Source organism: Castor canadensis, chromosome 18 (genome assembly GCF_047511655.1).
Source record: "Castor canadensis chromosome 18, mCasCan1.hap1v2, whole genome shotgun sequence".
NCBI classification, from domain to species: Eukaryota; Metazoa; Chordata; class Mammalia; order Rodentia; family Castoridae; genus Castor; species Castor canadensis.
The window spans coordinates 39,498,636-39,524,362 of record NC_133403.1 but is presented as its reverse complement, the minus strand read 5'-3'; the positions used below and the strand labels follow the sequence as shown (position 1 = coordinate 39,524,362).

Here is a 25,727-nt window from a genome sequence, read left to right as displayed (position 1 = left end):
TCAACCTCCTGTGTGATGGGATTATAGCATTTAATTTTAATGAGAACTTGGGGGCAGCTATGACACAGCCTCCTACACCTCCAATCGTGTATCAAAAGGCATTTTATCTGCAGAAACAGAGAGGCTAGGCGCCTTGTCTCCCAGCACCCAAGCTCAGGGTGCAACACTCCAGTACCCATCACAGATGCTGAAACCAGACTGACCTCAGGGCCTCAGTGGAGCCAGTTAGACTCCCATAAAGTCTGGGTGAAGTCTCTTGGGTCCCATCAGCATTTGCAAACTGAAAAGGGAAGATGAAGTGGCTGGCTCAAGGCTACCTGAGGCTCCCACCCGCCCAGCTCCCAGTATGAGGGGAAGATACCAGGGGGTCTTTTTATGGCAACTCAAGTCCAGGGCGGCATGGACGCATTCTGATTAAGACACCAGACAAGTAAGTCCATAAAAGGGTTCACTGTGCCCACCCAAATCCATGCTGAACAAAGTTTATTAGTTAACTGCCCCGGTACACCTCAGCCGGGATCATCACATCTGCTTCTCAGATTGGCCCAGGTTAGGCCAGGCACCAGCTCAGCCAACAGGAAAACAGTAGTGCAACACGGTGATAGGGTTAAGGCATCACTGCCACTGCAGAGGAAATGCGGCTGGCCCACAGTGATGGCTTCTGGGAACAGGACGCCCTTGACAGAGCCACACTGTGCCGCGTCCTTGGGAGGTGACATTCTCACTCTGGGAAGGGGGGAGTCACCCCTTCACACCCACCCACGTCACAGAGCACACTGCTCTTCCAGCTTTCAGATTTAGCAGTTAGTGACATCAAACACACTCTGCCCGGGAGCCACTGTCTGTGGCTAGGAGTGTCTGCGGTCCTCCCTGGTGGGGCAGTGGGACAGGCTCAGGGTTACAGTGAAGTCCAGCTAGAGCTTGGGAGGGAGGGCAAGGGAGCCCTGACGCACACATGTGGAGTCACTGTCCTCCCGAGCAGCAGTCAGTCCAGGGCAGCACTCAGAGCAGGCGGCCGGTGCCCTCACTGCATGCCGAACCACTGCTCCTGGTCAGCCCACTGGGCTGCCTCACTGTCGCTGCCCTCCAGGTCCCCTTCTTCCCCACTCCCTTCCATGTCGTCCACATCCTCCTCCTGAGTGGCATCCGTGGGACTCTCCTCCTTCTCCATCTTCTGCATCCCCTCTAGAGACTTCTGGTCATTGGGGTCCAAACTAAGGGACAACAAAACAAAGGAGAGGCCTGAATCTCTGCCAGGCTTGATGGTGGCTGCTTTGTCACCTAGCTGGAGGAGCAGTAAGACTGCATAGAGAAACCGATAATGCCTGGCCTCTCCAAACAACCTTGGCTTCCAAAGCTAGACCCAGAGATGAAAAAGGTGTCTTTTACTAATTTACTAATTTTTTGAATATTTGTGATTTTCTTTTTGCAATACTGGGATGTAATCCAGGACCTAGTGCTTGCCAGGCAAGAGTTCTACCACTTGTGCCACACCCCTAAGTCCTTTTGTTTTTGAGACAGGGTTTCCATCACTTTGCCCAAGCTGACCTCAAACTCATGATCCTCCTCCCTCTGCCTCCCAAGCAGCTGGGATTACAGGCATATACCACCATTCCCAGCTCAAGACATCTCAGTTTGGGTTTTTTTCTCCACACATTTCTTAAACCTATTTCTTAAACCATATTTATTACCCCTAGCTACCAGATAACACAAATGAAAAAGTGGCAAGCAGGCTGATGGAGTAGCTCAAGTGGTTAAGTGTGCCTGTCTAAGCAAGCAGGAGGCCCCGAGTTCAAACCCCAGTACCACCATCACCCAAAAAAAAAAAAAAAAAAACCCACACAGAAAAATTCAAATGTAATTTTTGTGGTAATAGGGTTTGGACTCGGGGGCTTTGTGCTTACTAGGCAGGTGCTCTACCGCTTGAGCCATGCCTCCAGCCCTCACACTTAGTTGTTGTTTTTTTTTTTTTTTTTTGGTGGGACTGAGGTACGGCTTCACACTTGCAAAGCAGGCATTCTACCACTTGATCTACACCTCCAGTCCATTTTGCTGTGGTTATTTTGGAGATGGGATCTCATGAACGATTTGCTTTTGCTGGCCTCAAATCATCATCTTCCTGATCTCAGTCTCCCTGTTGCCCAACCCTGAATGTAATTTTTGTATAAATATGGGGCTGTTTCATTTCTTATGATACAATTAACAGCATTTCAGTTGTCAACTAAAAACATCATGCTGTACACCATGATATTTTAGGCTCCGAGGTTAGACCTCAGAACCCAAGGCCACCCCTACCCAGGCATTTGCATTTAGCAGCCATGAGTCATTACATGTACCATTACACCCCAAAGTTCAGAGCTTCCAGAACATTTATTTATTTGGCCCTAAACGATCTTGCTCTTGCCTTTGTGACCATTACCCAAGCCAGCAGGCATCCCATCCTTAATGAAAGTGGTATGTTATTTTCTTGCTTGCCTGTGGGCTTCCAAAAGGCATGCTGGAATCCTGTTCCTATTCCCACAATGTAGGTTGATTTGTAGCATTTCTTCTTCCCTGGAGCTCACCCAGCCTTCTACAGGCTGCTAAGAAAGCCCTCGGCATGTGGTGTTGTCAATGTGAACACCTGAGACTGAAAGCTGTGTCCCCAGTGATCATGAGATGTCAAGCACACAAGTTCTACTCAGCTATCTACTGGACAAGTGAATAGATGGGTGGCTAGACTTGAATGAAGACAGCCCCTCACCATAACCTCACAGACACACAGACAACCCTCAAAGAAATCAATTCTTATTAAGCAGTATAAAAACCACTATTTATTTAGTGTTTACTGCGTATCAGGCACAGTGCTATGAGCTTTACATGGAATACTCATTTAAACCTCATTCAGGCATTTAATACCCATTATGGTAAATATAGACAAGGAAATCTGTTAGTAACTTGTCCCAAGATATAGTAGGGAAGGTAGTATCAAACTTCAGAATTCAAGTTCTTTACTACAATAGATCGAAACATGGGAAGTACTTACAATACTTTGATTGGAAAAAGCAGAGTAAAAATACAAACTATAAAAATGTGTGTGTGTGTGTGTGTGTGTGTGTGTGTGTGTGTGTGTACGACAGGAGGATCTATACACCTGAACACGTCACAGTGGTATGTACTGGTTATGAGTGAAACAGTTCTTTAAAGTTAATATACTTTGAGAAAGAATGTTCACAAGTCATGAATTCACAAATAACCTTCTACCATCACTATTATTCTGCTTTCACCTGTGGGCACAAAGTGTGTGAGTGTGTGTGTCTGTTTCCTTGCTGCACAGCTCCCTGACTCCTCTCCCCTCATCACCTTCCCAATGCGAGGCTAAGTGCCTACCTTAGTGCTATACTATACTGGTCCATTGCTTCCTGATACTCATTGACAGCTACGAGGAAGTCTCCCAGGATCCGATGCAGGACACAGTCGCTCTGATTTGCCAGCGCGCTCCTCAGCAAAGCAATTCCATCTTCATATTTCTGCTCTCTGCCTGAAAAGAGAAAGAATCCTCACTGTCCTGCTTTGACACATCCTGAAAATAGATTTCTAGTTCAACTAATATACACAAAACAACTATAACAATCTCACTTCTTTGCAGACATTCTCAAGAAAATAGAGCAAGTGCATTTGGATTCCAAGTTCATTAAGAAATCTGCAGCCTGAGTTCTAATTTTTGAAATGTAACATTTAAAAAAAAACAAAAACAAAACAAAACAGCAGGGCCTGGTGACTCATGCCTGTAATCCTAGCTACTCAGGAGGCAAAGATCAGGAGAACTGCAGCCTGGGAAAACAGTTGCAGAGACCCTATCTCAAAAACACCCAATACAAGGCTAGTGGAGGTGACTCAAGCTAGTTAGTATGAGGCCTAGAGTTCAAACTCCATAACCACAAAAAAAAAAAAAAAAAAGGCAAATTTAATTTTATTTGCCAAACTAGCTGAAATCCAAAAGTTCGTCATAAATCAGAACACACGGTTCATCCCCATCTCTTACCACATGAAGCTCTGTGCTGCCTCAGACTCTGCAGGAAGGCCATCACCAGATGTGGCCTCTTGACCCTGGGCCAGAACCACGAACCACAATAAACCTCTTTTCTGTGTAACTTCAAACATACATACATATGGACTAAAAACCCAAGACTAGTTAAAAGGGGAGTCAGATAGTTCAAAACAGTTCAAACTAACTAAACCAGTTGGTTATATTTAGGACTAGTTCAGGGCAACTAAAACCAGACAAAAGTAAACTGAACGGGTACCAACTGCCATTAGCTGGTTTGAATAAATCTAAGCAGGTCTAAGCCAGCTACATTGGGTTGTGCTGTGTATCAACCAATTCAAGCTGGTTCAGACCTGCTACAAAAGGCACACACCTGCCTGCCATCTATAACCAGGGGAGTAACTGGGGAGTCCTGAGGAAATTAGGCTTTACAAAAATGACAAATGGGGCAGAATGTAAGACACACTTACTAAGAAGTTCTGCTTTCTTAACCACAGCCTTAATGTAATCCGGTCTTTGGGTCAGCGCTTTATCTAACAAAGTTTTGGCTTTCTCCTGTGTCACTGGGTCTTCCAGACAAACGGTGGCTAAAAGGGTAAGAGTCTGTGCGTTTGCACCTAGTGTTTTGTAAACGTTGTTAGCCATTACCATTGCTTCTCGAATACTGTTAGAGGCTAAGTAACATTCGATGAGACCTGAAAAAGAGAACACAGAGAAATTCAATCATATTACCATTCCCAGCCACACCTGCAGCCTGACAGTGCTCCAAACTGCAAACCTTCAAACTTTCAGAGGCCAAGCCACGGGAGAACCATGACAGTGAGATGGGACTGAAGGATGTGCTGATGGAGTAGCTAACAAGTGGTCTTTCCAGAGCACTGGAGGACATGGAGAGAGCCCGCCCTGCAGCTGGTGAGGGAAACAAGCACATGCAGCACACGTCCAGTCCATCTGAGTGCTGAAGAACTGTGATGCTAATCGTTAACTCTGTCACGTGGCCAGAAGATCAAAGATCAAAGCAGTAAGAGAGAATGTTTCCAATAAAACCCAAGGGCTTAAAAAAAAAAAAACCCAAGGGCTCACTGCCTCTTAAGCTACCTACTGGCTGTGTTTGGTCACCTACTCTAAGCCTAGGTTTTAAGAGGGAGGGCCAAAAGTGAATGTCCAGCTCTATAAACTAAAGGACCTACTGTCAAGTCATACAGGAGAAATGCATACTCTGATGTGAAGCAGCAGCTGACTCAAAAGGCACTCGCTGAGGGCTTTCCTACCCTACTTGGAAGCACATGATCACATGGACCTAATACAACACTCACGCCCAACAGAGCAACATCTGCCTCTGCACATCCACAGTGAGATGTCCTATGTGGCACCTCAAGAAAACTCACCTCTTCATGCCAAGAGCAGAGAAAAGACGAAGAACTTTTTGGCATAAAGCACTCATTAAAACAAAAACAGCAAACTGGGATGTAGCTCAGCAGTAGAGTGCTTGCCTAGCCTATTCGAGGCCCTGGGTTTGACCCCAGCACCAAAAAAGAAAAGACAAAAAACCAAAAAACAACAGCAGCTTAAACACCAAAGCCACATGATCTCTGGCAGATTCTCTGCCACCCTAGCAGTGTTTCTAATATTCGAGCACTCTCTTGCACACACTGTGGATACTCACCCAGAAACTACCTAACTCTGAAGGCATCATGTGAGATCCAAATTCAAATATAGTTGTTTGCAACTATTTTTTTTTCTTTTTTGAGACAGGATATTGCTTCATAGTTCTGGGTCTGAACTTGAGATCCTCCTGCCTCATCCTCCCAAATACTGGGATCACAGGTATGTACCACTTGAAACTACATACTGAGCAGTTTTACTTCCCTCCTAAATTCCTGCTAGAATTTAAGAAGTCAACTGGAAGACCAGATGCTGGTGGCTCACTCCTATAATCCCAGCTACTCAGGAAGCAGAGATCAGGATGATGGAAATTGGAAGCCAGCCCCTGTCAAATAGTTCAAGAGACCCTATCTTGAAAAAAACCTATCACAAAAAAGGGCTGGTACAGTGTTTCAAGCAGTAGGAACACCTACCTAGCAAGCATGAGGCCAAGTTCAAACCCCAGTGCCGCCAAAAAAGAAAATATCCAACACAAACAGGGCTAGTGGAATGGCTGAAGTGATAGGGTATGAAGCTCTGAGTTCAAACCTACCCCCCCCACCGAAAAATCACTTCACAGGCTGAGGCGGTACAGCTCAGTGACACTCACTTGCCTAGATGGATGAAGTCCTGGGTTCAATGCCTACCACCAAAAAAAAAAAAAAAAAAAAAAAAAAGTATCCACCAGCAAAGGACTGAATCTCCACTGGAAATTGGGGGAGGGCAAAAGCGCAGGCTCAGCCCCTAATCTCCAAATGGCAATGGGAGAGAAGGTAGCCTAGAAAGTGTGGTATGCTCTGCCTCAACGCTCCTGCATGAGCTTCAGTGGTGGGCTACTCACCTACAAGCCCAAGGCTGGTGAAACAGGCATGTGGCAGCAGAATGGCGTTAAGAGTGATCAACACCGCTGGGGGTGCTAGAGAAGCTAGTTTTGAGATCAAGAATTCAATATGAAAAACCAGAGGCTGAGTTTGCTGGACTTCCTTTTGGATTCAGGGTCTCACTTCATAGCCCATACTGGCCTCACACTACAATTTCCTTCCTCAGTCTCTCAAGTGCTAAGACTCCAGGCATGTGTCACCACACCCAGATTAAAATTTCTTTAAGAACAGACAACCTCCTTTCCCCCAATAAATCCATAACAGGGGCCGCTCTCTGGCTACATAAGCAGATTTGTCCTTCCCAACTACCAAATTTTGTTTCTCAAACTTGAGCTCATCTTCCTGTTAAGAGCAAATACTCCAAGACTCATAGGTTTATTTTTAAATTTTTATAAAAATACATTTTAGAGGAACTACATCTTGTACAATCTATTTTAGTGTCTGTGACTGAGTCACCAAATGTTGGTGGTGCTGGCACAGCTCCTTTGAACTCTTAGGGTCAGTTCATATGAACTTAAAACATTACATAAGAAAGCAAAGCTGGACCAAGTGTGCTGACTCTAGAGGTCACGATGGACAGATCAGTTCCCACACCAACACTGTCACACGGATATGAAGTTACCCTATGAATAATTTCTCTGCCTGAGGTAAAGCATCTATCTGTGAAAGAGAATAAAGACATACCCAAGTGATCCAGCTCAGGGCTTAATACAAAGATTCTCATTAATGACTGGGCTACATTTGAAGGTAAAGGGACCAAGAAACCAACCCCAATTACCCCCTAACCAAAAACCAGAAAAAAAAGGAATGAGGAAAATAGATTCTGAGAGGTATGAGGTAAAATATCCAGTGAAAGCTCTAGATGAATATAAAATGCCAAATGCAGTGATTTCCAAACCTACTTTTGGCACTACCTGGGATTTTCAAAAAAACAAAGACCACAAAAAAGAAAACAAATACATAAATAGAAAGCCAAAAAACAAAAATCATGACCACCAGTGTGGTGGCCCACACGTGTAATCTCAGCAGTCAAAAGGCTGAGTGAGGCAGGAAGTTGCAAGTTCCAGGGAAGGAGGGAGGGAGGAAGGAAAGGAGGAAGGAAAGGAGGAAGGAAAGGAGGAAGGATGGGTGGAAGGGAAAATTAAACAAATTAAAAATTTCCAAGGCCTGTCTCCCAGCCCTGTATGTTCCCATCAGATTGAGGCAGGCTAAAATTAGGGAAAGTTCAGGACTCATAGAAACTTAGTACTACAATTCAGATTGACCACTCTCTGGCTCAAGTACCGCACTCACCTGGTCTGGGAACCACCTACTCCCCAATTCCCCCATTGATTACTGAATGGAAATCACCTGGTTCTTCCTTTCCTGTAGGTTAGCGTTGGTTTTAAAAGCACCTGGAGAAGAGACACATGCTCTCTTGGCCTCCAGAGTCTACCTGGGCCCCACAATGCCCCCTTTTGTATTTCCCTTCCCTAACTTAGTAAACTCCCTTTACACCCACATGTCCTGCCATGGAGTCTTCCTGGTGGGAATTTGGAAATCCTCTGATCACAGATCCTACTCCTCCATGCTACCAACAACAAAGTTTGGAAGTGCTGGTCTAATGAAACCTTCCAAGTGAGTGCACTGCTATGCCTGCAGGTTCACACTGGTCATCTGCATTGGCTATCTTACCTTCGTAACAGTCTAAGCGACAAGGTGAGAGCCGGATAGCCTCCCGAAAGTGGATTATTGCTTCTTGGACTCTGCCCATGTTCCTGAGTGCTGCTCCTTTAAGTAGTAAAGCTTGAACACTATTGCTGTTCAGCTGAATGGCCTTGGCTCCTAAGTAGAGGGCCCGGGAGTAGCGTTTGCTATAGAAGCTATGGCACCTGGGGGGGAAAAAACACTAGAAGTTATCTGAGAGAAGATGACAAGCCTCAAGCCTGGAATCCCAGCACTTAGGAGGCTGGACGCTGTGAATTCAAGGCTTGTCTGGGCTACGTAAGGAGACTACACATGATCCTTATAATCTGTTATTGATAAAGCAAACCAAAAAATTTTATTTTAAACGGGGGAAATCTTCACATGGAATGGAAAAATATGGAAAAGAACCTCTGATCGGGATATAAGTTATAAGCTAGCAGACAGTTGGAGAATTTACTTGCAAAGACAGGTCAATAATAACATAAGTGCTGGGGCTAGAACCCAGGGCTTTCTGTATGCTAGGCAAGTGCTATACCACTAATGTACACCCCCAGCCCTGAGGTCAACATCAAAGAAGCATCTCTGGCCCCATTACTGAGAGCTCACCCTGTGCATTTACTATCATCTCTCTGAATCTGTTTTCTCATTTGGAGAGTGGGATTCTCCCCTTCTCCAAAGGAGAAAACAGACTCAGATGACTATGTCCAATGTCACTGGCAGGTCATGATACAATCTAGGTGTGATTTCTCTTAAACCTGTGCTTTCAACCTCAACCTATATTCTCTATAGGAGAAGCCCCAATCTCTTATAGAACCTACTGACAACTGGGGAGAAAAAGGAATAACATACATACATACCCAGAGACCACCCAGGGTTCTGCATGCTGATCAGAAATATTGAAAAGACGACAACCTAGGTTCTCCACATCCTCTAGCCGCCCTTCCCTTGCCAGTAGGTAGCCATACACATCCATTCCTGAAAGGATATGATGAAAAGAGGCTCTTTAACCAACAGCAGAGGTCCTTAGTGAAGCCAGGAAACAACAAGCAAATCCCATGCTAAGGCTCCAGCTGCTGCAGGGTTTTATCCTTTCCCCCATCATGTGCTCCTCCCACCACTGTTTCTATTTTCCTACAAAACCAGCTTGGGTAGTGATGCACACCTGCGATCTCAACATTCAGGAGGTGGAGGAAGGAGTAACTGGAGTTCAAGGCCAGCCAGGTCTACATAGCAAGATCCTGCCACAAAGAAAGGCAAAGACAGCAGAAGGACCCACCTCAAAATATGAAAGTCTGTCATTTTCAGAAACTGTGTGTCCCTTTATCTGTGGTGTGATATACACCTATTCTAATTCTTAACCTTTTAGGCCCCAAAAAAGCATCAAGTAAGCACTGTCTCCCAGAGCTCCCAGCAGTCAGGAACACTCTGCTGAAACAGCCACTTAGTCTCAGAAAAAGTTGGCCTACTCCAGAAAAAGCTTGTAATTCCACTGTGGGATGCAGTTCATTAGAGACCACCACCTCTCCCCACTCCCATCTGGCTGACCCACTTCATTGCCACTCACGGTCCATAAAAAGAGCCCGTGATCACTGACACCCATCTCTTGGCACTACTGTCCTCCACTCCTTACCATCCCCGCTTCAGATTCCCATGAAAATTCCTCTCAAGCCAAGATTACAGAGACACTTTTGAAGGCTAACTCCGAGCTGCCAAGTGATACCACACTACTTTTTCTCTCTCTTTTTTTTTTTTTGATAGTACTGGGTCAAACACCAGTAACACCAACCACCACCAAAAACCCAAACAAAATGAAAATCAGCCACCATTTTGTCATGGTTTCTGGCAACTCAGAGAAGAGCAGGAAGCTTTGGGCAGGAGAGAAACCATGTGCATACAAATTCATCTTTCTGGATCTGTCCCCTAATCTGCATGCTTGTGGCGGCCTCTCTGCTCAGTCATTCTCTGCAGAGACTGCAAGACTGCTTAGTGTCCCAAGGCATATTTGTTTGATGACCTTTTTTGGGCCTCCACGGACTCCAGCCTGTCTACTGGGCCATGGGGTCTTACTTCCCACTGTTCCTGAGCACTTGCTCTTCACTTCCCCCCACGGCAGCCTTCAGCGGTCCTTGGCCTTACCCTGCAGCTGCAATCTCCTCTCCTTCAATCACTGGGTTTTCTGTTGTCCACTCATAATTACTGTGTCTAATCGTCTAATCACCTTTAATATCTGTTCTCTTACTCTCCCCACACACACACTTTTTTTTTTTTTTTTTTTGGTGATATTGGAGTTTGAACTCAGGGTCTCATGCTTGCTAGGCAGCACTCTAGCACTTGAATCACACCCCCAGCCCTTTTTGCTTTGGTTATTTTTCAGGTACGGTCTCCTATTTTTGCCTGGGGCCTGGCCTCAGACCACAACCCTCATACCTATGACCTCCTGGGTAGTTGGAATCACAGTTGCACACCACTATGCCCAGCTTATTAACTGAGATGGGAGTCTCACTAGCTTTTCCTGGGCTGGCCTCAAGCCACAATCCTCCCAATCTTGGCCTCTAGAGTAACTGGGATTACAGATGTGAGCCAATGCACCTTGCCCTCTCTTTTTATTATATTAAGGACACAGTAAAACTAAATGCCCTAAAAAAGATATTGTGGTTCTGGGGATGCCATCCAAATCCTTATCAGGCATGTCATAAATTTATAATTCATAAGCAGGGATTATGATGCTAAATAACGGTCTGTGAGATGACACTTAAATTTAAGCAAAAACTACCAAAGTGGAATTACCAAAATGTTAGAGCAATGTGTCAGAACCTAAAAAAATAAAAAATTTAAAAGATACTACAATATATCTTACAAAATCTTTTTTTGAAAAACAGTATCAGGAGTTCATGCAACATTTTCTGCCTATCTTCCTTGATCTGCCCCTCTACAGCCACTCTTGCCCTGCTCCAAGAACTACTCACCTTTTATCAGATAAGGATCCAACATCTGTGCCTGTTCGAACTTCAGGACAGAGTTTTTATTGTCTCCAGCTCTGAAGTACAGATCTGCTAAGCTTCCCAGTAGGTCCACATTATCCCGCAATAAAGACTTTTTCTCTAGTGAACTTAAAAGATTTTAACGTTAAACTTTAAAAACTATTATAAATCCTTAGTTGTTGAATTTAGGCGGTAAGCACATAGATATTTTCTGTATATATGAAATTTAAGTTTTCATAGTAAAACCTTAACATGAACTGTATATACTAAATATTCTTATTTTGAGCTTATAGTTTAAAAAAGGTACATAGGACAGGGCAGTAAATACACACAATAAAACAGACATTGTTAACTAGCTAGAAAGAACTTTCTGGCTGCAGTTTTTCAGAGGACAACATATACAACGTGGTATTGGATGCAATGCCATTCCCAGGTACTTATTATTCAATTGGATGACTGCACAACATAACCCACATCCTCTTGACCCTGGACTTGAAGTCAGGTGCTACAATAAACAATGCTTCTGAGAACACCAAAAAGCTGTTCTTCCAGGTGGCAGATGACACATCATGGCAGCCAGCTCTTTAAGAGTGCCCATCCTGCACATGGAGAGCTGAACTCAGTCCAGCTTTACATTTTTACAAGTTCCCAAAAGACTACTACATTTGTGATCATTCAGTACATTAGGAGGCTAAAACAGCTCAAAGACAACTGGCTAAAAGAGAAGTGTTGCATTTTTCTGTTTTGCCCATTTAAGAACACTAAGACCCCCCCCCAACAAGTAAAGGGCCTTAAGATAACTGAATTAATGCTGTGACTCTCACCAGATGGTATTGATTGCTCTTGAGTTGTCACCAGTGTGCACAAAAGCATATGCTTTGATCCACACAGAGAGCCAGTCCAAGTTAGGCACAGTCTGGATCACATTCATTGTCATCGATGCCACCTCTGCACCTTTTACAGAAAGGGATAACAAACCTAACCCAATAGAAAGTAGGAGAAAGAAGGTGAGGCACAGCATCTCTCTTCCACAGTGCAAGAAACAAGAAGCACAGGATACAAAGACCATAATTTCTTTCTTTTTTGGTCCTGGCAACTGAATCTAGGGCCTTGAGCATGCTGTATGAGCTATGTCTCCAGCCCTAAAAGACCATAATCTTTCTTTTATTCTTTTTTGGTGGGACTGGAGTCTGAACTCAGGGCTTGGCTTTGTGCTTGCAAAGAAGGCACTCTACTGCTTGAGCCACGTCTCCAGTCCATTTTTTGTTCTCCTTATTTTGGAAATGGGGTCTTGCGAACTTTTTTGTCCTAGTTAGCCTCAAACCACAAACCTCCCAATCTCAGTCTCCCAAGTACCTAGGATTACAGACATAACCTACTGGTGCCTGGCTTATCTCTTGACTGAATGTATGATATATGCAGGAAACTTTCTTTTAAAAGAAAACCTATTCTGCTGGCAGAGTGGCTCAAATAGTAGGGTGCCTTCCTAGCAAGCATGAAGCAGTGAATTCAAACCTCATACCACAAAAAAAAGAAAAGAAAAACCTATTCTAATTCATGATTGAGATGTACTAGCTTCAACAGAAAACACTCCAGGAAAACAGGGAGAAAATTATTTATTTTTTTTTTAAATCCGGCATCTATTAGTTGTACAGGTGTTTATAATACATCTTAATTAGATTCACTTCCTCTATCATTCTCCCTCATGTGCCCCCACTTCCCCCAGGGACCAATCCTTACCTAAAATGGCATCCAGGGCTAAGGGGCACTGCCTCAGTACTTCCTTATAGCTAGTAACAGAAGGGCGCTCCTGACCAGCCTTCTTGTACAGATTTGCCAGCATCATGTTTATCTGTGTAAGAAAAAACAAAGGACGAGGATTTGTAAAGAAAACATCTCACAGTGAAAAAGTTCTGATTTTTATTACCAGCTACTATTCTATTTTTATTTTTCTTTCTTTTTTTTTGTGGTACTGGGGTTAGAACTTGGGGCCACACCGTTGCTAGGCAGGTACTCTACCACTTGAGCCACTCCATCAGCCCTTTTTTGTGTTGAGTATTTTTGCGATAGGGTCTCACAAACTATTTCCCTGGGATGGCTTTGAACCATGATCCTCTTGATCTCTGTCTCCTGAGTAGCTAGGATTACAGGCATGAGCTGCCTGGCTACTATACTACTTTTTATTGGGAAATCTACCCACAACCCTGTGTGAAAGAAATGACTACTTTCTTGCTTTTCAGGGCTCTTCCCATCTCTAAAAGTCAAGTCACATTACCCTCTCATTTACCTAACCAAAATGTCCGGCAATATCTGGACCAAAGATGCTGCCTCTAGAAATTTGAATAACATCCTAGAAAGGTTATAGGTTACCTTGACTTTAAGACAGAAGATGAATTACCCCACAAGTGCTCAAGCTGATGTATCTTAAATTCAATTAAAGCCTAAGAAAGTGAGGAAGTCTTAACATAGGAAGAATCAGATGAATTTTCCTCTAAAAGGAAATGACAGACACAAAGGTAAAATACTTGACTTCTCTCTGACAATTAGACCAGTGACTAGAATCTAGTCTTTTTAACATTCTGATCCCCACAGGTAGTGTCTGACTCACCAAAACTAATGTTACAAAAATCAAACTCAAATTGACCTTCACAGGTGACGATGACTCAAAGAGTAGCCACACTATTTGAATCCAGTAAGTGCATTTTAGCACAATTTAAATATGGAACTAGTAAAGCTATGTTAAAATAATCCTTCCCAAAAACACATTTGAGGGCTGGGGGAGTGGCTCAAGTTGTACAGCATCTTCCTATCAAAAACACATTTGAGAAAATCTGCAAGTGCCAAAGAATACAGACATTACAAGGGAAGGCTGAATGATCTTAATAGTACAAAGAGGAAAACATGATATTCCAATTTAAAATTACAGATCTTAAACAAAACTCAGTGTTTGGCAGATCACTAATGTAAGGAAGCAATCGATGTGAGGGCACCAAATAAAGTCAATCCCCAGTCTCTTCAGTTACCTGTAGCTTGGTATGCCAGCTGTTTACTCAAAAGAACGGCTCTGAAGAACAACATCTGTTCCAGTCACAGACCTACAGCATGCAATAGTCTAGTATAGCATTCAATCCACACTAATTCATACAGTGAAATGATACTATTAAGAAAATTTTTTACTTGCACTCAGATAATTCATTTGAGGCTATTTTGAAAATGCAAAGGAAGTTACTGAAAGGAAAACTCCAGAATTGGTGTCAACACTTCAAAAGAATAAAAGGTTAAATTTAAGATCCTTCCTTGATTACTTGTTATTAACAAACTCATGGACCACAGGTCTCAACAACAAATAGCAAATTTTCCTTTAAGTTACTTAACTGTCACTTTGAAACAATTTTTTTTTTGGCAGTACCTGGGCTTGAAAGTGGGGGCAAGTGCTTGCTAGGCAGGTGTTCTACCACTGGAGCCATGTCTCCAGAATGAGTTTTGAATACAACCCAATAAAAATTCTTTTCTTCTTTTTTTTTTTTTGCAATACTGGGGTTTGAACTCAAGGCCTACACTTTGAGCCACTCCACCAGCCCTTTTTTGTGATGAGTTTCTTTTGAGATAGGTCTCATAAACTATTTGCTTCGAACCATGATACTCCTGATCTCTGCCTCCTGAGTAGTTAGGATTACAAGAGTGAGCCACCGGCGCCTGCCTCAATACTTTTCTTAAGAAGATCTTTACGTGGGGTCATTCTTGTTCTATCTCCAGAGATGACCTGTTTTCAGTCTATTCAAAGTTTATTCCTTTCTTAATCAACTTTACTGTCCCTTCACTGCAAAAAAAAAAAAAAAAAAAAATCCTTACTTGGGAAAGTGGTAACGCCATAGTCTACCAGTTATAAATAGAAGTAGTCATCAGTTCCTAAAAATATTATAAACTAACACCGAAATTTTCCTTTAAAATGTGAGGGAATGTGTGGTGGTATTTACCATACATTAATGTCACTACTCATTTTCCAGAAATGTCCCCCAAACACCTTGAAGTCATTAAGACTATTAAGGCACATTTCTAATAACATAAGGAATAATATCACTCAAGGCTTAAAAGTTTACAGTCAAATTGAGTATAGCAGCAGACATTCTTTATATATGCAAAAAATATTCTCAGGGTAAGAGTAAACTTAATTTTTCTTTTTTGGCCGTACTGGGGTTTGAACTCAGGGTCTAGTGCTTGTTAGGCAGGCGCTCTACCACTTAAGTCACATTCCCAAACCAAGAAGACTTTCTTAAGACACTAAAACACAATAATCAGCATCCACACTTAATGAGAAAGGTTACTCCATAATATATTTCCAAATGTTTTTAACAGCAGCCACCACCGTAAAACACTGAGGAAACAGCTTAGTTTTACTTATTTATTTACTTATTTTTGGTGGGACTGGGGTTTGAACTCAGGGCTTTATGCTTGCAAAGCAGGTGCTCTACCACTTGAACCACTCTGCCAGTCCTTTTTTATGTTGGATATTTTTGAGATAGGGTCTTGAAAACTACCTGCTTGAGCTGGCTTTGAACCTCAATCCTCCTGATCGCTGTCTTCTGAGTAGCTAGGATTACAGGCATGAACCACTGGTGACCAGCCAATATCTTAATTTTAAAATTCATAAAACAGGTGTACAGGTAGTTCATAATCGTATGCTCAAGGCCCTGGGTTCAATCTCCAGCACCAAAAAAGTCTCCTCAAAGCAAGCAACACAGGAAATAGTGAATAACTCCTCAATATGAGGTGTTTAAACATGTTCTCAACAAGTTTACCTTTAAAACACTTGGATGAAGTAGTAACTAAAATACACCTGGTCACTACTGCTTCAATTCCTTGTCTTTAAGGTCATGTGAATATACCTATAAAATTCCTTACTGTTAAACAAAAGTTGCCTGAAAGCTTTTTCAATGAAGTGAGGAAGGCAGCTGGCATTAGAATAAATGTTAGTTTTTTTTTTTTTTTTGAGGTACTGGCATTCACCTTGAGCCACTCTACCAGCCCTATTTTTCCAGGTATGTTCTCATGAACTATTTGCCCAGGCTGGCTTTGAACTTTGATTATCCTGATCTCTGCCTCCTAAGTAGCTAGGTGTGAGCCACCAGTTCCAGGCTTAAATATTAGAATATTAAAGTTGATTGATTATGACTTCAATTCAAAGAGCAAGGAGTCTTACTGTTATTTCAAACTGGATTTCAAAAAAAATTTATAAATATGCATAAATACATCTCCACAGACTAGTACTTTAAAAAGTATTTTCACTACTAGAGGTGTAGGTCAGTGGGAGGCACAGGAGAGTGGGAGGTATAGGTCAGTGGTACTGTGCTTACTAGCACATGCACAAACCAATGGATTCAATCCCCAGCACAGCAAAAATAAAAAACTTTTTCATATTTATGAACCTATTTATAGTTTTGACAAAAGTTAACAGAGAAAATACTATTACCCTCATTTTTTAAATAAGGAGGAAAAAAAGTTAAAATTTAAAGATTGGTAACTTGTCCAAGTTCATAGTGCATATAGCTTATATACTCTAAGCTCAAACAAGGCACCAGATCTTCAGGTTTGAACTCAAGGCTTCAAGCTTGTTAGGCAGGCTCTCTACCACGAACCACTCCACCAGCCCTTTTTTGGGATGGGTTTTTTTGAGATAGGGTCTCCTAAAGGAAGACTAGGCTGGCTTTGAATCTCGATTCTCCCAATCTCTGCCTCTGAGTAGCAAGGTTTACAGGTGTGAGACACCTGCGCCCAGCTCAAGACACCAGGTCTTCTGGTATCAGTTAAAGGTACACTCTTTACAATTAATATACTGCTAAATCAAACACAACTGCAGAGTCCGCACCTAAGTATAAAGGGATCCTGTGCTTCATTTTGAAAATGAAAGGTGAACAAAATCACTCCCATTATCAAATGGGTATATTTACGGAATGCAAAAAAATGAAGTACTGGGTTGACACAGAGGCTCACATTGTACAGCGCCTACCTAGCAAGTGCAAGGCCCTGAGTTCAAACACCAGTATCACACACAAAAAATAAAAATAAATAAAATAAAAATAATAGAATAAAAAATGAAGTACTAAAAAAGTGTTTTTGCCACATAGAAGTGTTTTACAAGTCATTATTCTCTACCGTAAAAAACACCAAAGAATAAGCACTCGTAGTACTGTCCAGCTACCTCTTTCATCAGCTGAACTCTCAGGGTTTCTTAAGCTAGCCACTCATCTATCTTTCTGAACCCACACTCCATTAAAAGAAGAGAATCAGAGTCATGAGTGAAATGTTCAAATGGACTTCCTAATGCATACAGAAAACATGCAGGAAGCAGGGTTTGGAGGGCTAGGGAGGAGAAAGTAGGTAACAAACTGTTAATTCAACTTACTTTGGGAGTTCTTTGTCTTGAAGGGATCCCATCAAGTATAGCAATAGCATCTTTATCTTGCTTTAGCATTGTGTAACATTCAGCCATTTTGTATTTCACTTCAATTTCAGATGGAAGACACTAGAAGACAAAACAAACATCTCTTCAGCTGGGCACAGGTGGCTCAAACCTGTAATCCTAGCTACTCAGGAGACAGAAATCAGGAGGATTGCAGTTCAAAGCTAGGCCAGGCAAATAGTTCTCAAGACCCTATTTCAAAAATACCCAACAGAAAAAAGGGCTGGAAGAGTGGCTTGAGTGGTAGAGCGCCTGCCTAGCAAGCATGAAATCCTGAATTGAAACTCCAGTACTGCAGAAAAAAAAAGTCTCTTCAAAATATAATTTCAATAGTATGGCAGTTCTTTAAAATGTTAAAAAGAGCTTTCATATGACCCAGCAATTGTGCTCCTATATACACAGTCAAGAGACCTGAAAATACATGTCCACACAAAAACCTGTATATATATGTTCACAGGAAGGCAGGACCCTGGTGATTCACACCTATAATCCTAGTAACTTGGGATGCTGAGATTTGGAGGATTGAGGTTCAAGGCCATCCCAGGCAAATAGTTCACAAGACCGGATCTCCAAAATAACTAGAGCAAAATGGACTGGAGGTGTGGCTCAAGAAGCAGAGCACCTGCTTTGCAAGTGTGAAGTCCTCAGTTCAAATCCCAGTCCCACCAAAAAAAAAAAAAGATGCTCACAGCAGCATCATTCATGGGGAAGAAATAGAATAAAAATCAAATATCCATCAATAGGCAAATAAAGCATGACATATCCACACAATGGAATATTACTTGGCAGTAACAAGGAACAAAGAGCAGATTCATGCTTTAATACATTAACAAGCAGCACACACAAATTATTTCACTCTCTCAAAAAAAAAAAATACAAAAACCTCAAAATTCTATCTTCAATTACCTGACTTTGTGGGGTAGATGCAGAATTTCCAGTTGAAGGTCTAACTTTTGAAGTTTTACTTAGGGCTTTCTTCTGCTGTAAAGCCATGGTATACTTACTCACAGCATTCCGATATTCCTTGTCGTGGAAGAGAGAATCTGCATGATACACCAAAAGTTGGTACTTCTGAGATGCAGAGAGTAACTCTCTAGAAAACAAAAGCATACTTTACATGGGTTATCGTGAAATGTTAGAACACCTTAATGTTCACATAACCCCAGAACAAAGGCTCATATAACTGAACAAGTTTGCAAAAACGTTAACAAGCCTCCTGAACATGAGAGGCATGAAAGTTGAACTCTGTAAATATGGTCAACACATCTAGGATACTGCTTTAATACAATCAAATATTTCCCTAATATAAAAGCAATGATCCCTATAAATCAAATCCAATATAACAGAAATATTATAGAGAAAACATAATACATTGTCCCTTCTTTAATCTAAGCCCTCTTAATTTAATAGTCTGCTCTATGTCCACCCACACTCTTTTATGTTAATATCAAGATTTAAGGATGATATTGACAACGGAGAGCAATTACAATGATTTAACTAATACTACCAAAGGGCTGAAGGCCTAAAATAGAGACCTCACCACTCTGCATCCTTTTTAGGAAGGGGCTGAACAAAAAGATTGGAGGGACCTGAAAACTCTAATGCCTGTATGAGAACAGAATGGGATAGCAATAGGACAGAGTGGGATAGAACCTTAATAAATGTCTAGCCACCATATTTTTTTCCCCTCCCTCCCCCCTCCCCTCTCCCCCCACCTGTGATTCAAGTACCCCACCACTAAGGTATATCCCCAGCCCTGGGCACTATTCTTAATTTTTAACCTCCAATCTCATTTCCTCCCAAGTTAAGAAGGGTTTACACATTTTTCTTTGACAGCTAAAAGCAACAGTTGCTTAAAATGAAAGAACAAGGGGGCGGGGCCGAGGGGAGAAATGGCCCAAACAATGTTTGCACATATGAATAAATGAATAAAAAAAGAAAGTACTCTGTAGAAGTTAGTTTATCCACAAATGAATGTATATCAAGAACAGGATACTGGGTGCCAGTGGCTCACACTTACAATCCTAGCTACTCAGGAGGCAGAGATCAGAATTGCGGTTCAAAGCCAGCCTGGGCAAAATAGTTCTCGAGACCCTATCTCGAAAATACCTAATACAAGAAGAGCTGGTGGAGTGGCTCAAGGTATAGGTACTGAGTTCAAGTCCTGGTACCGCAAAAAAAAAAAAAAAAAAGAACAGGTGCCACAGATTAGTGGCTACCATGGGAAGAGGGATTGGGGAGTGACTACTAATGGATGGGGGCTCCTTTTTCAGATAATGAAAACAGTCTGCAATTAGATAGTGGTGATAATTGTACAGCCTTTCGAAAATTCTAAAATTCACAGAACTGATTCTTCAAAAGGATGAATTCTAAGACATGTGGATTGTATCTTCAAAAAAAGGCTGGGGATGTAGTTCAGTGGTAAAAGCACTTGCTAGAACGTGTGAGGCACTGGGTTTGGTCCCCAGATATGCAAAAGAAAGAAAAAAAAATTAAAAGAAAGCTAAATACTGCAGATAGAGTACGAAGGAAATTGAAGGAATGAAAGGTATAGTCCAGATGACAAAATCTCTTCCAACTCTTGAGATTCTACATATTTAGTGAGAGAAAAGCATTTGATACTTGAATGAAGAAAAGACTGCCAGGCACCAGTGGCTCACACCTGTAATCTTAGCTACTTGGGAGGCTGCTACTGGAAGGACCGGAGTTCAAGGCCAGCCTGAGTGAACAGCTTGTGAGGCTCCGCCCCCCTCTAAAACAACCACAGCAAAGTGGACTTGGAGGTGTGGCTCGAGTAGAAGAGCGCCTGCTTTGCAAGGATGAAGCCCTGATATTCAGATATGTATATGGTAACACACTTGCCTACTTATGCATTCATAAGTTATCTCTAGAATGATACAAGAAAAAATAGTTGCTGCTCTGGAGAAGGAAACCTGTGGAAGGTGGTTCAAGGCTCAGGGGGACACCCATGTGCATATCCCTTCTCTACTTTTTGAATTTTTTTAAAGTGTATACATCGCCTATAAGAAATTTCTAAATGTGACAACAGTCAGAACTTAACACCTCTTGAAGCTAAGAAACTGCCCACTAACACGTAATGTGAAAAAGCATAGGCTAGCTAACTTTAGCCAAAGGCTCACACTGCTCAAAACTACCCAGTAACATCTTGAAGCAAAAGTGATGACTAGCTCAGTAATCTCCCACTGTGGAAACTGTATACTTTGATGAATCACCCAAAACCAGGTGAGAAGCTCCAGAATAAACACAGGGCTGACAGGGACCAGCGCTCCTGGCTTTCAACACTAGTGGATGGCAGAGAAGTGAGGAATCTCACTAGTGAGGGCCAAAGCAACTCTCAGGAATGAAGTGGTAGCAGGGGCTGAGCATGCTGCAGGCGCTTCACTGACCTTCCCTGTGATGGGACCAGCTTCAAGAGCAGGCCAAGCCAAATGGGTGCACAGAGCAGATGCGTTGTAATGCCATTTAGAGGAAGGAGACTGGTGGATGAGAACAGGCTCTCCCTAGTCCGAGAGGCCGTGTCCAGACACGGTCACTCCCCTCTTACTGGATGTGTGAACCTGATCAAGGTGTTTCATCTGGAGGTCTGGCACTTCCTTAGGCACATTCAGCAAGCAGTGCTTCTCCAATAATGGTTAAGCGCTGCAAGAATCAAGCAGGGAATGGGACAGGACAGGAGTGGGGGACAATCCTGCTAGTCAGAGAAGAGCTAAGAGAGACAGCTGGGCTGAAACCTCAACCAGGAATCCAAGCAGCAAGTGCAAAGGCCCAGAGTTGAGAACGAGCTTGTGTTTTAAAGAAACAGAAAACAGCCAGGGAGGCTGAAGAGCAGTGGACAGTCATGACACGACATCGGAGAGAAAGGAAGGCAGATGTCTGGCTCCAGAAGCCACGGGAAAGAATACAAGCTCTCAAGGGAGAGACATGCACTCAGGGCTAGGATTAGCCCCGGGTTTCACCTAACACTCAAGACACGGTAGCTGCGCAAACAAGAAAGGGACATGCTCCTCGGGCAAGTCCTTAAAAAGGCGCCACTCTCAAGCAGGGCGTGGTGGTGCGCGCCTGTAATGCCAGCACTCAAGCTGAGACATGAGGATCGCGAGTTCAAGGCCAGCCTGGGCTGCATAGTCAGATCCAGTCTAAAACAGGCCACTCCCACGCACCAAGAGAGTCCCCCGTGTCGGACCCTCCCGATACTCTCTAGGGGAAAGTGTCCATCTCAAATGTGGGACAACGCATAGAAACCGGGGACAGGGTCTGAGCCAATCACCGAGGCAACGTGGGAAGAGCTAGGAGGCGAGGATTCGGCCCGGCGGCCTGACAGCCGCTCCGACCCTTGACAGGTGCCTGGGAAACCTTGGCCAGGGTGGTCCTCGGACCCCCACCCACCCCGGCCCCGCGGGGTGCGCACCCCCACGTCCGGCCACCCATGGAGCCCAACTGACTCTCCCACGTCCACTCCCCGCGAAGAGGCCCTCGCTGGCCCCAGAACCTCAGCTGGGACCCGCGGCCGCCCCTTGGCGCCAGTCCCTAGGCCACCTCAGCCCGACTCCCAAACAGCCGCCGTTCTGTCCGTAGACCCAGCCCGCTCCCCGCCTCAACTCACGGGTTGTTATTACTCATGGTAAGTAACAGGCTGCTGAGAAGCCGCACGTTGGAGTGCAGCCCCGCGGCCGCCATGTCCCGCACATGATCTATCACATTCATTCTGCCCGGCAAACCCGCGAGGTGGCGGCACCAAAAGCCGGTAGAAGATGTTTAGGGAAGATTCCAAAATGGCGACGCGCCGGGGTCCATCGGGTCCACACGCGTCACCGCCTCCCCCAGGAGATAGGTAACTACTAAGGTGCCTGAGTAATAAAAGAAAACAGGTTCATAGTAGCCCTTGTATGTATGTGGGTAATTTATGGTTGTTTTTCAACAAAATTACGTCATCATCCTACACTGAAAACTTTATTGAGGGCTTGCGATGGGGAAAAAATCACCCCAGTAGAAAAACTTGTTCGGTTGAAATAAGATCAGTCTTAGAGAAATTTGAGCCTCATAATTAATAAAGTACACAGGAATGTGTTATAAATAAATGTAAATATAGTAAAGAGTGGAAAAACCAAATGCTGAAATTAAACATTTTAATCAGGCACAAGAGTGGACCTACTTTTTTTCCCAGTTGCGCATGCGCACTAGGCTGAAAGAGCCACGCCCCTCTCTCAGGTATTTTCAGCTCCCGCCACACTCGGGGGTCTCCTCTTGAGCAGACTCTTCGCTGCAAGGTATATTTTACCTTGTGAAATGACTCGCTAGATCAGTGTGAATAACTGATATATCCAGATTGATAAGGCATCCATCATAACCAGCATGTCTCTTACACTTGACATTTCATAAAAGTTTTTCACGTGTTAAATAGCATTGAGTGCTCACGAATCGATCCATAAAGTTTAAGTTGTTGTTCCTTATTCATAGATGGAGAAACTGAAGCTGTCTGCTTAAATTTTGGTCTCAGGTTGTCAAATGGTCGACTTGGGATGAGACGTTTCTTGATTACTGTTAGGTCCCTGACGTCCATAGAGCGGGCAGAAAGTCCCTAGGCTATGCAATCTTTAACCAGGCCCCCTGGCCCATAACTGCTTGCAAAATCTCCCTGCTTGCAAAACTGCAGAAAACTTCCTGTTTCTCAACTAGCTGTACATACCAAGCCGTTCCACCTGGTGATCACTGACAATCAGGGCCCAACAACCCAGTTGTTCTCTGAAACAGATACCCTCCCCCCTTTGATGGATGGTCCCTCCTATAAAGCCCACAACCCAATCTACCTGGGCTGCTGCACTCAACCCGAGAGAGACAGTCCAGCTGTCTGGCCTTCAATAAATCTTTCTTTTCTACACGTGGTGCGGTCTCTGTTGGGCAGTTCCTTATTGTTTGGCCGGTGGGCAGCCACCCCATGGCGATCAGGGACTCTCTGCTCACTTTCCACTCCATCCCCTCCTTCCCTTCATGATTACCATGGCAACTCCTGCACCCAGGATATAAAAACTGGGCTGCCATTTCTCAGGCGCGACTTCTCCGGCTCTTGGGGACGGTGAACCTCGCCGGAGAGCGCTCTCTCAATAAAGCCTGCTTAAACCCTGTTTGCTTTGTTATTTGGCTCCAATTTGACCTTCCCATCAGCGTCGACCTAACACTTATAATTACATAGTGACTGAATATATTGGATGGAAACTCAAATGTGTACAAGGGCCAGGTAAAGTAATTTAGCTGTTTCAATTAAACAGAATTGGAATATTTTTCCACTATCACTGACACCTACACACACCCAAATATAGCTTATTGCTACTTTTTTGAAGGATATACTTAATTAGGATCTTCCTGTGTAGCCCAGGTTGGCCTCAGCCTACTGAACACTGGAATTTTAAGCATAAACCGCCACACCCAGCATTACAGGATTATTTCTGAGAGTAATTTTGTTGTAGAAAAGGGGGTGTAAAAAAAAAAGGGAGCTGTTTTGAGGCTCTGAGTATCATACATGCTAAGTCCACAACCACATTTAACACACTTAGAACAATGCCTCACATATATGGTTAAGCACTATACAAGTGTTTGCTTTATATGTTTTTATACATTTGAAATATTTCTTAATTAACACACCCAGCTGGCACAGACACTCACTCCTGTAATCCTAGCTACTTGGGAGGATCACTGTTCTTTTTTTTTTTTTTTTTTTCGGCACTAGGGTTTGAATTCAGGGCCTCATGCTTGCTAGGCAGGCACTTTTACTGTTTAAGCCACTCTGCCAGGAGGTGTTTAAGGCCAGCCTGGGCAAATAAGTTAGAGAGATCCCATCTCAGCCAATAAAAGTAGAGCGTGATGGTGTGGACCTGTCATCCAAGTTCCTTGGGAAGCATAAATAGAAGCACCATGGTTCAGGCCAGGCTGGATATAAAGCAAGACCCTATCTCAAAAACAACCAAAGCAAAAAGGGCTGTCGCAAAAAAAAAAAAAAAAAAAAAGGAAAAGACAAGCCCACACCTAATAGCCAAAAAGTATTTGTCAACTGACAAATAGATAAAATGTGGTATATCTGTACAATGTAACACTGTTCAGTAAAAAGAAAAAAATAACTGATCATGAAACAAGAAAAACAAATCTCAAAAATACTATGCTAACCTGTGCATGGTGGTACACTTCTATAATCCCAGTACTTGGAAGGCTGGAGGATCATGAGTTGGAAGCCAGCCTGAGCTACATAGTGAGACTTTGTCCCAAGCCCTTACCTGAAATACTATGCTAGAAATAAAATTATGGCCAGGTGAAAGAAGTCAGATGGGAAAGTCCATGTAATATCTAACTTCATTTATATGAACTATACAGAGAAGACAAACCCACAGAGATGGAAAGTAGATTAGTATTCTCCACTCTCTGTTACTCTCATGTTGTGAGCTGGCTCCTGCACATCCCTTGCCCTAGGGCATCCTAGCAGTTCAAGGTAAGGAAGAGAAGAAATGTACTGTTTTTCTGAGCTGGAGACTGAGAAGGAACAGCCAATGAAGCAGGGAGAAAAGAAAGGGTGGTGCTTCTGCAGTCAAATGAAGAATGTGGTTTCAAGAAGATAAGAGTAATTAATCATATAAAGAGCTCATAAACCAGGCACTGGTGGCTCTTGCCTGTAATCCTAGCTACTCAGGAGGCAGAGATCAGGAGGATCTAGATTTGAAACCAGCCTTGGCAAATAATTCTAAAGACCCTACCTTGAAAAAGCCCTTCACACACAAAAAAGGGGGGACTGGTGGAGTGGCTCAAGGTGTAGGCCCTGAGTTTAAACCCAGTAGTGCAAAAGAAAAAAAAAAAAAGCTCAAAGAGGTCAAGTAAGATGAGCACTGGTCATAGAATTTGCACCATGGAGGCCACTCGTGACCTTGACAATGGTAGAATGGTGGTCAAGAGGATAGGAGGACTCAGATGTGAGGAAGATAGATAATTCCTGTAAGAAATTTTGAGGAGGGTGGTGGCACCCATGTTCGGCCTGTGGGTCCCCA

The 25,727-nt window shown here is 43.2% G+C and overlaps 1 protein-coding gene across 3 annotated transcripts; it reads right to left on the bottom strand.

The window, feature by feature from the left end:
* Positions 1–435: 435 nt before the first annotated feature.
* On the bottom strand, positions 436–22,491 carry Anapc7 (anaphase promoting complex subunit 7). Of its 3 annotated transcripts, none has more exons than XM_020156585.2 (11): positions 22,304–22,490; positions 18,586–18,790; positions 17,623–17,742; positions 12,960–13,071; positions 12,044–12,197; positions 11,205–11,347; positions 9,096–9,213; positions 8,227–8,423; positions 4,498–4,722; positions 3,370–3,520; positions 436–1,214 (listed from the first exon to the last, which is right to left on the bottom strand). In XM_020156585.2, exons 1-11 carry the CDS (start codon positions 22,402–22,404, stop codon positions 1,025–1,027), a joined length of 1,716 nt encoding a protein of 571 aa, XP_020012174.2. In that variant the 5' UTR covers positions 22,405–22,490; the 3' UTR covers positions 436–1,024. The 3 variants fall into 3 exon arrangements, with proteins under 3 accessions (XP_020012174.2, XP_073917486.1, XP_073917487.1); XM_074061385.1 differs by having other exon boundaries at positions 18,586–18,772; positions 22,304–22,489; XM_074061386.1 differs by lacking the exon at positions 436–1,214 and adding an exon at positions 4,025–4,089 and having other exon boundaries at positions 3,384–3,520; positions 22,304–22,491.
* Between the last annotated feature and the right edge of the window lie 3,236 nt (positions 22,492–25,727).

Bases quoted from the DNA above. Each gene is read 5' to 3' on its own strand.
- Anapc7 (XM_020156585.2), bottom strand. From the start codon at position 22,404: ATGAATGTGATAGATCATGTGCGGGACATGGCGGCCGCGGGGCTGCAC. The intron at 4,723-8,226 runs GTAAGATAGCCA...TCTCTTTTTCAG, and splicing joins TCGCTTAGACTGTTACGAAG to GTCTCATCGAATGTTACTTA. The intron at 3,521-4,497 runs GTAAGTGTGTCT...TTCTCTTTTCAG, and splicing joins TAAGAAAGCAGAACTTCTTA to GCAGAGAGCAGAAATATGAA.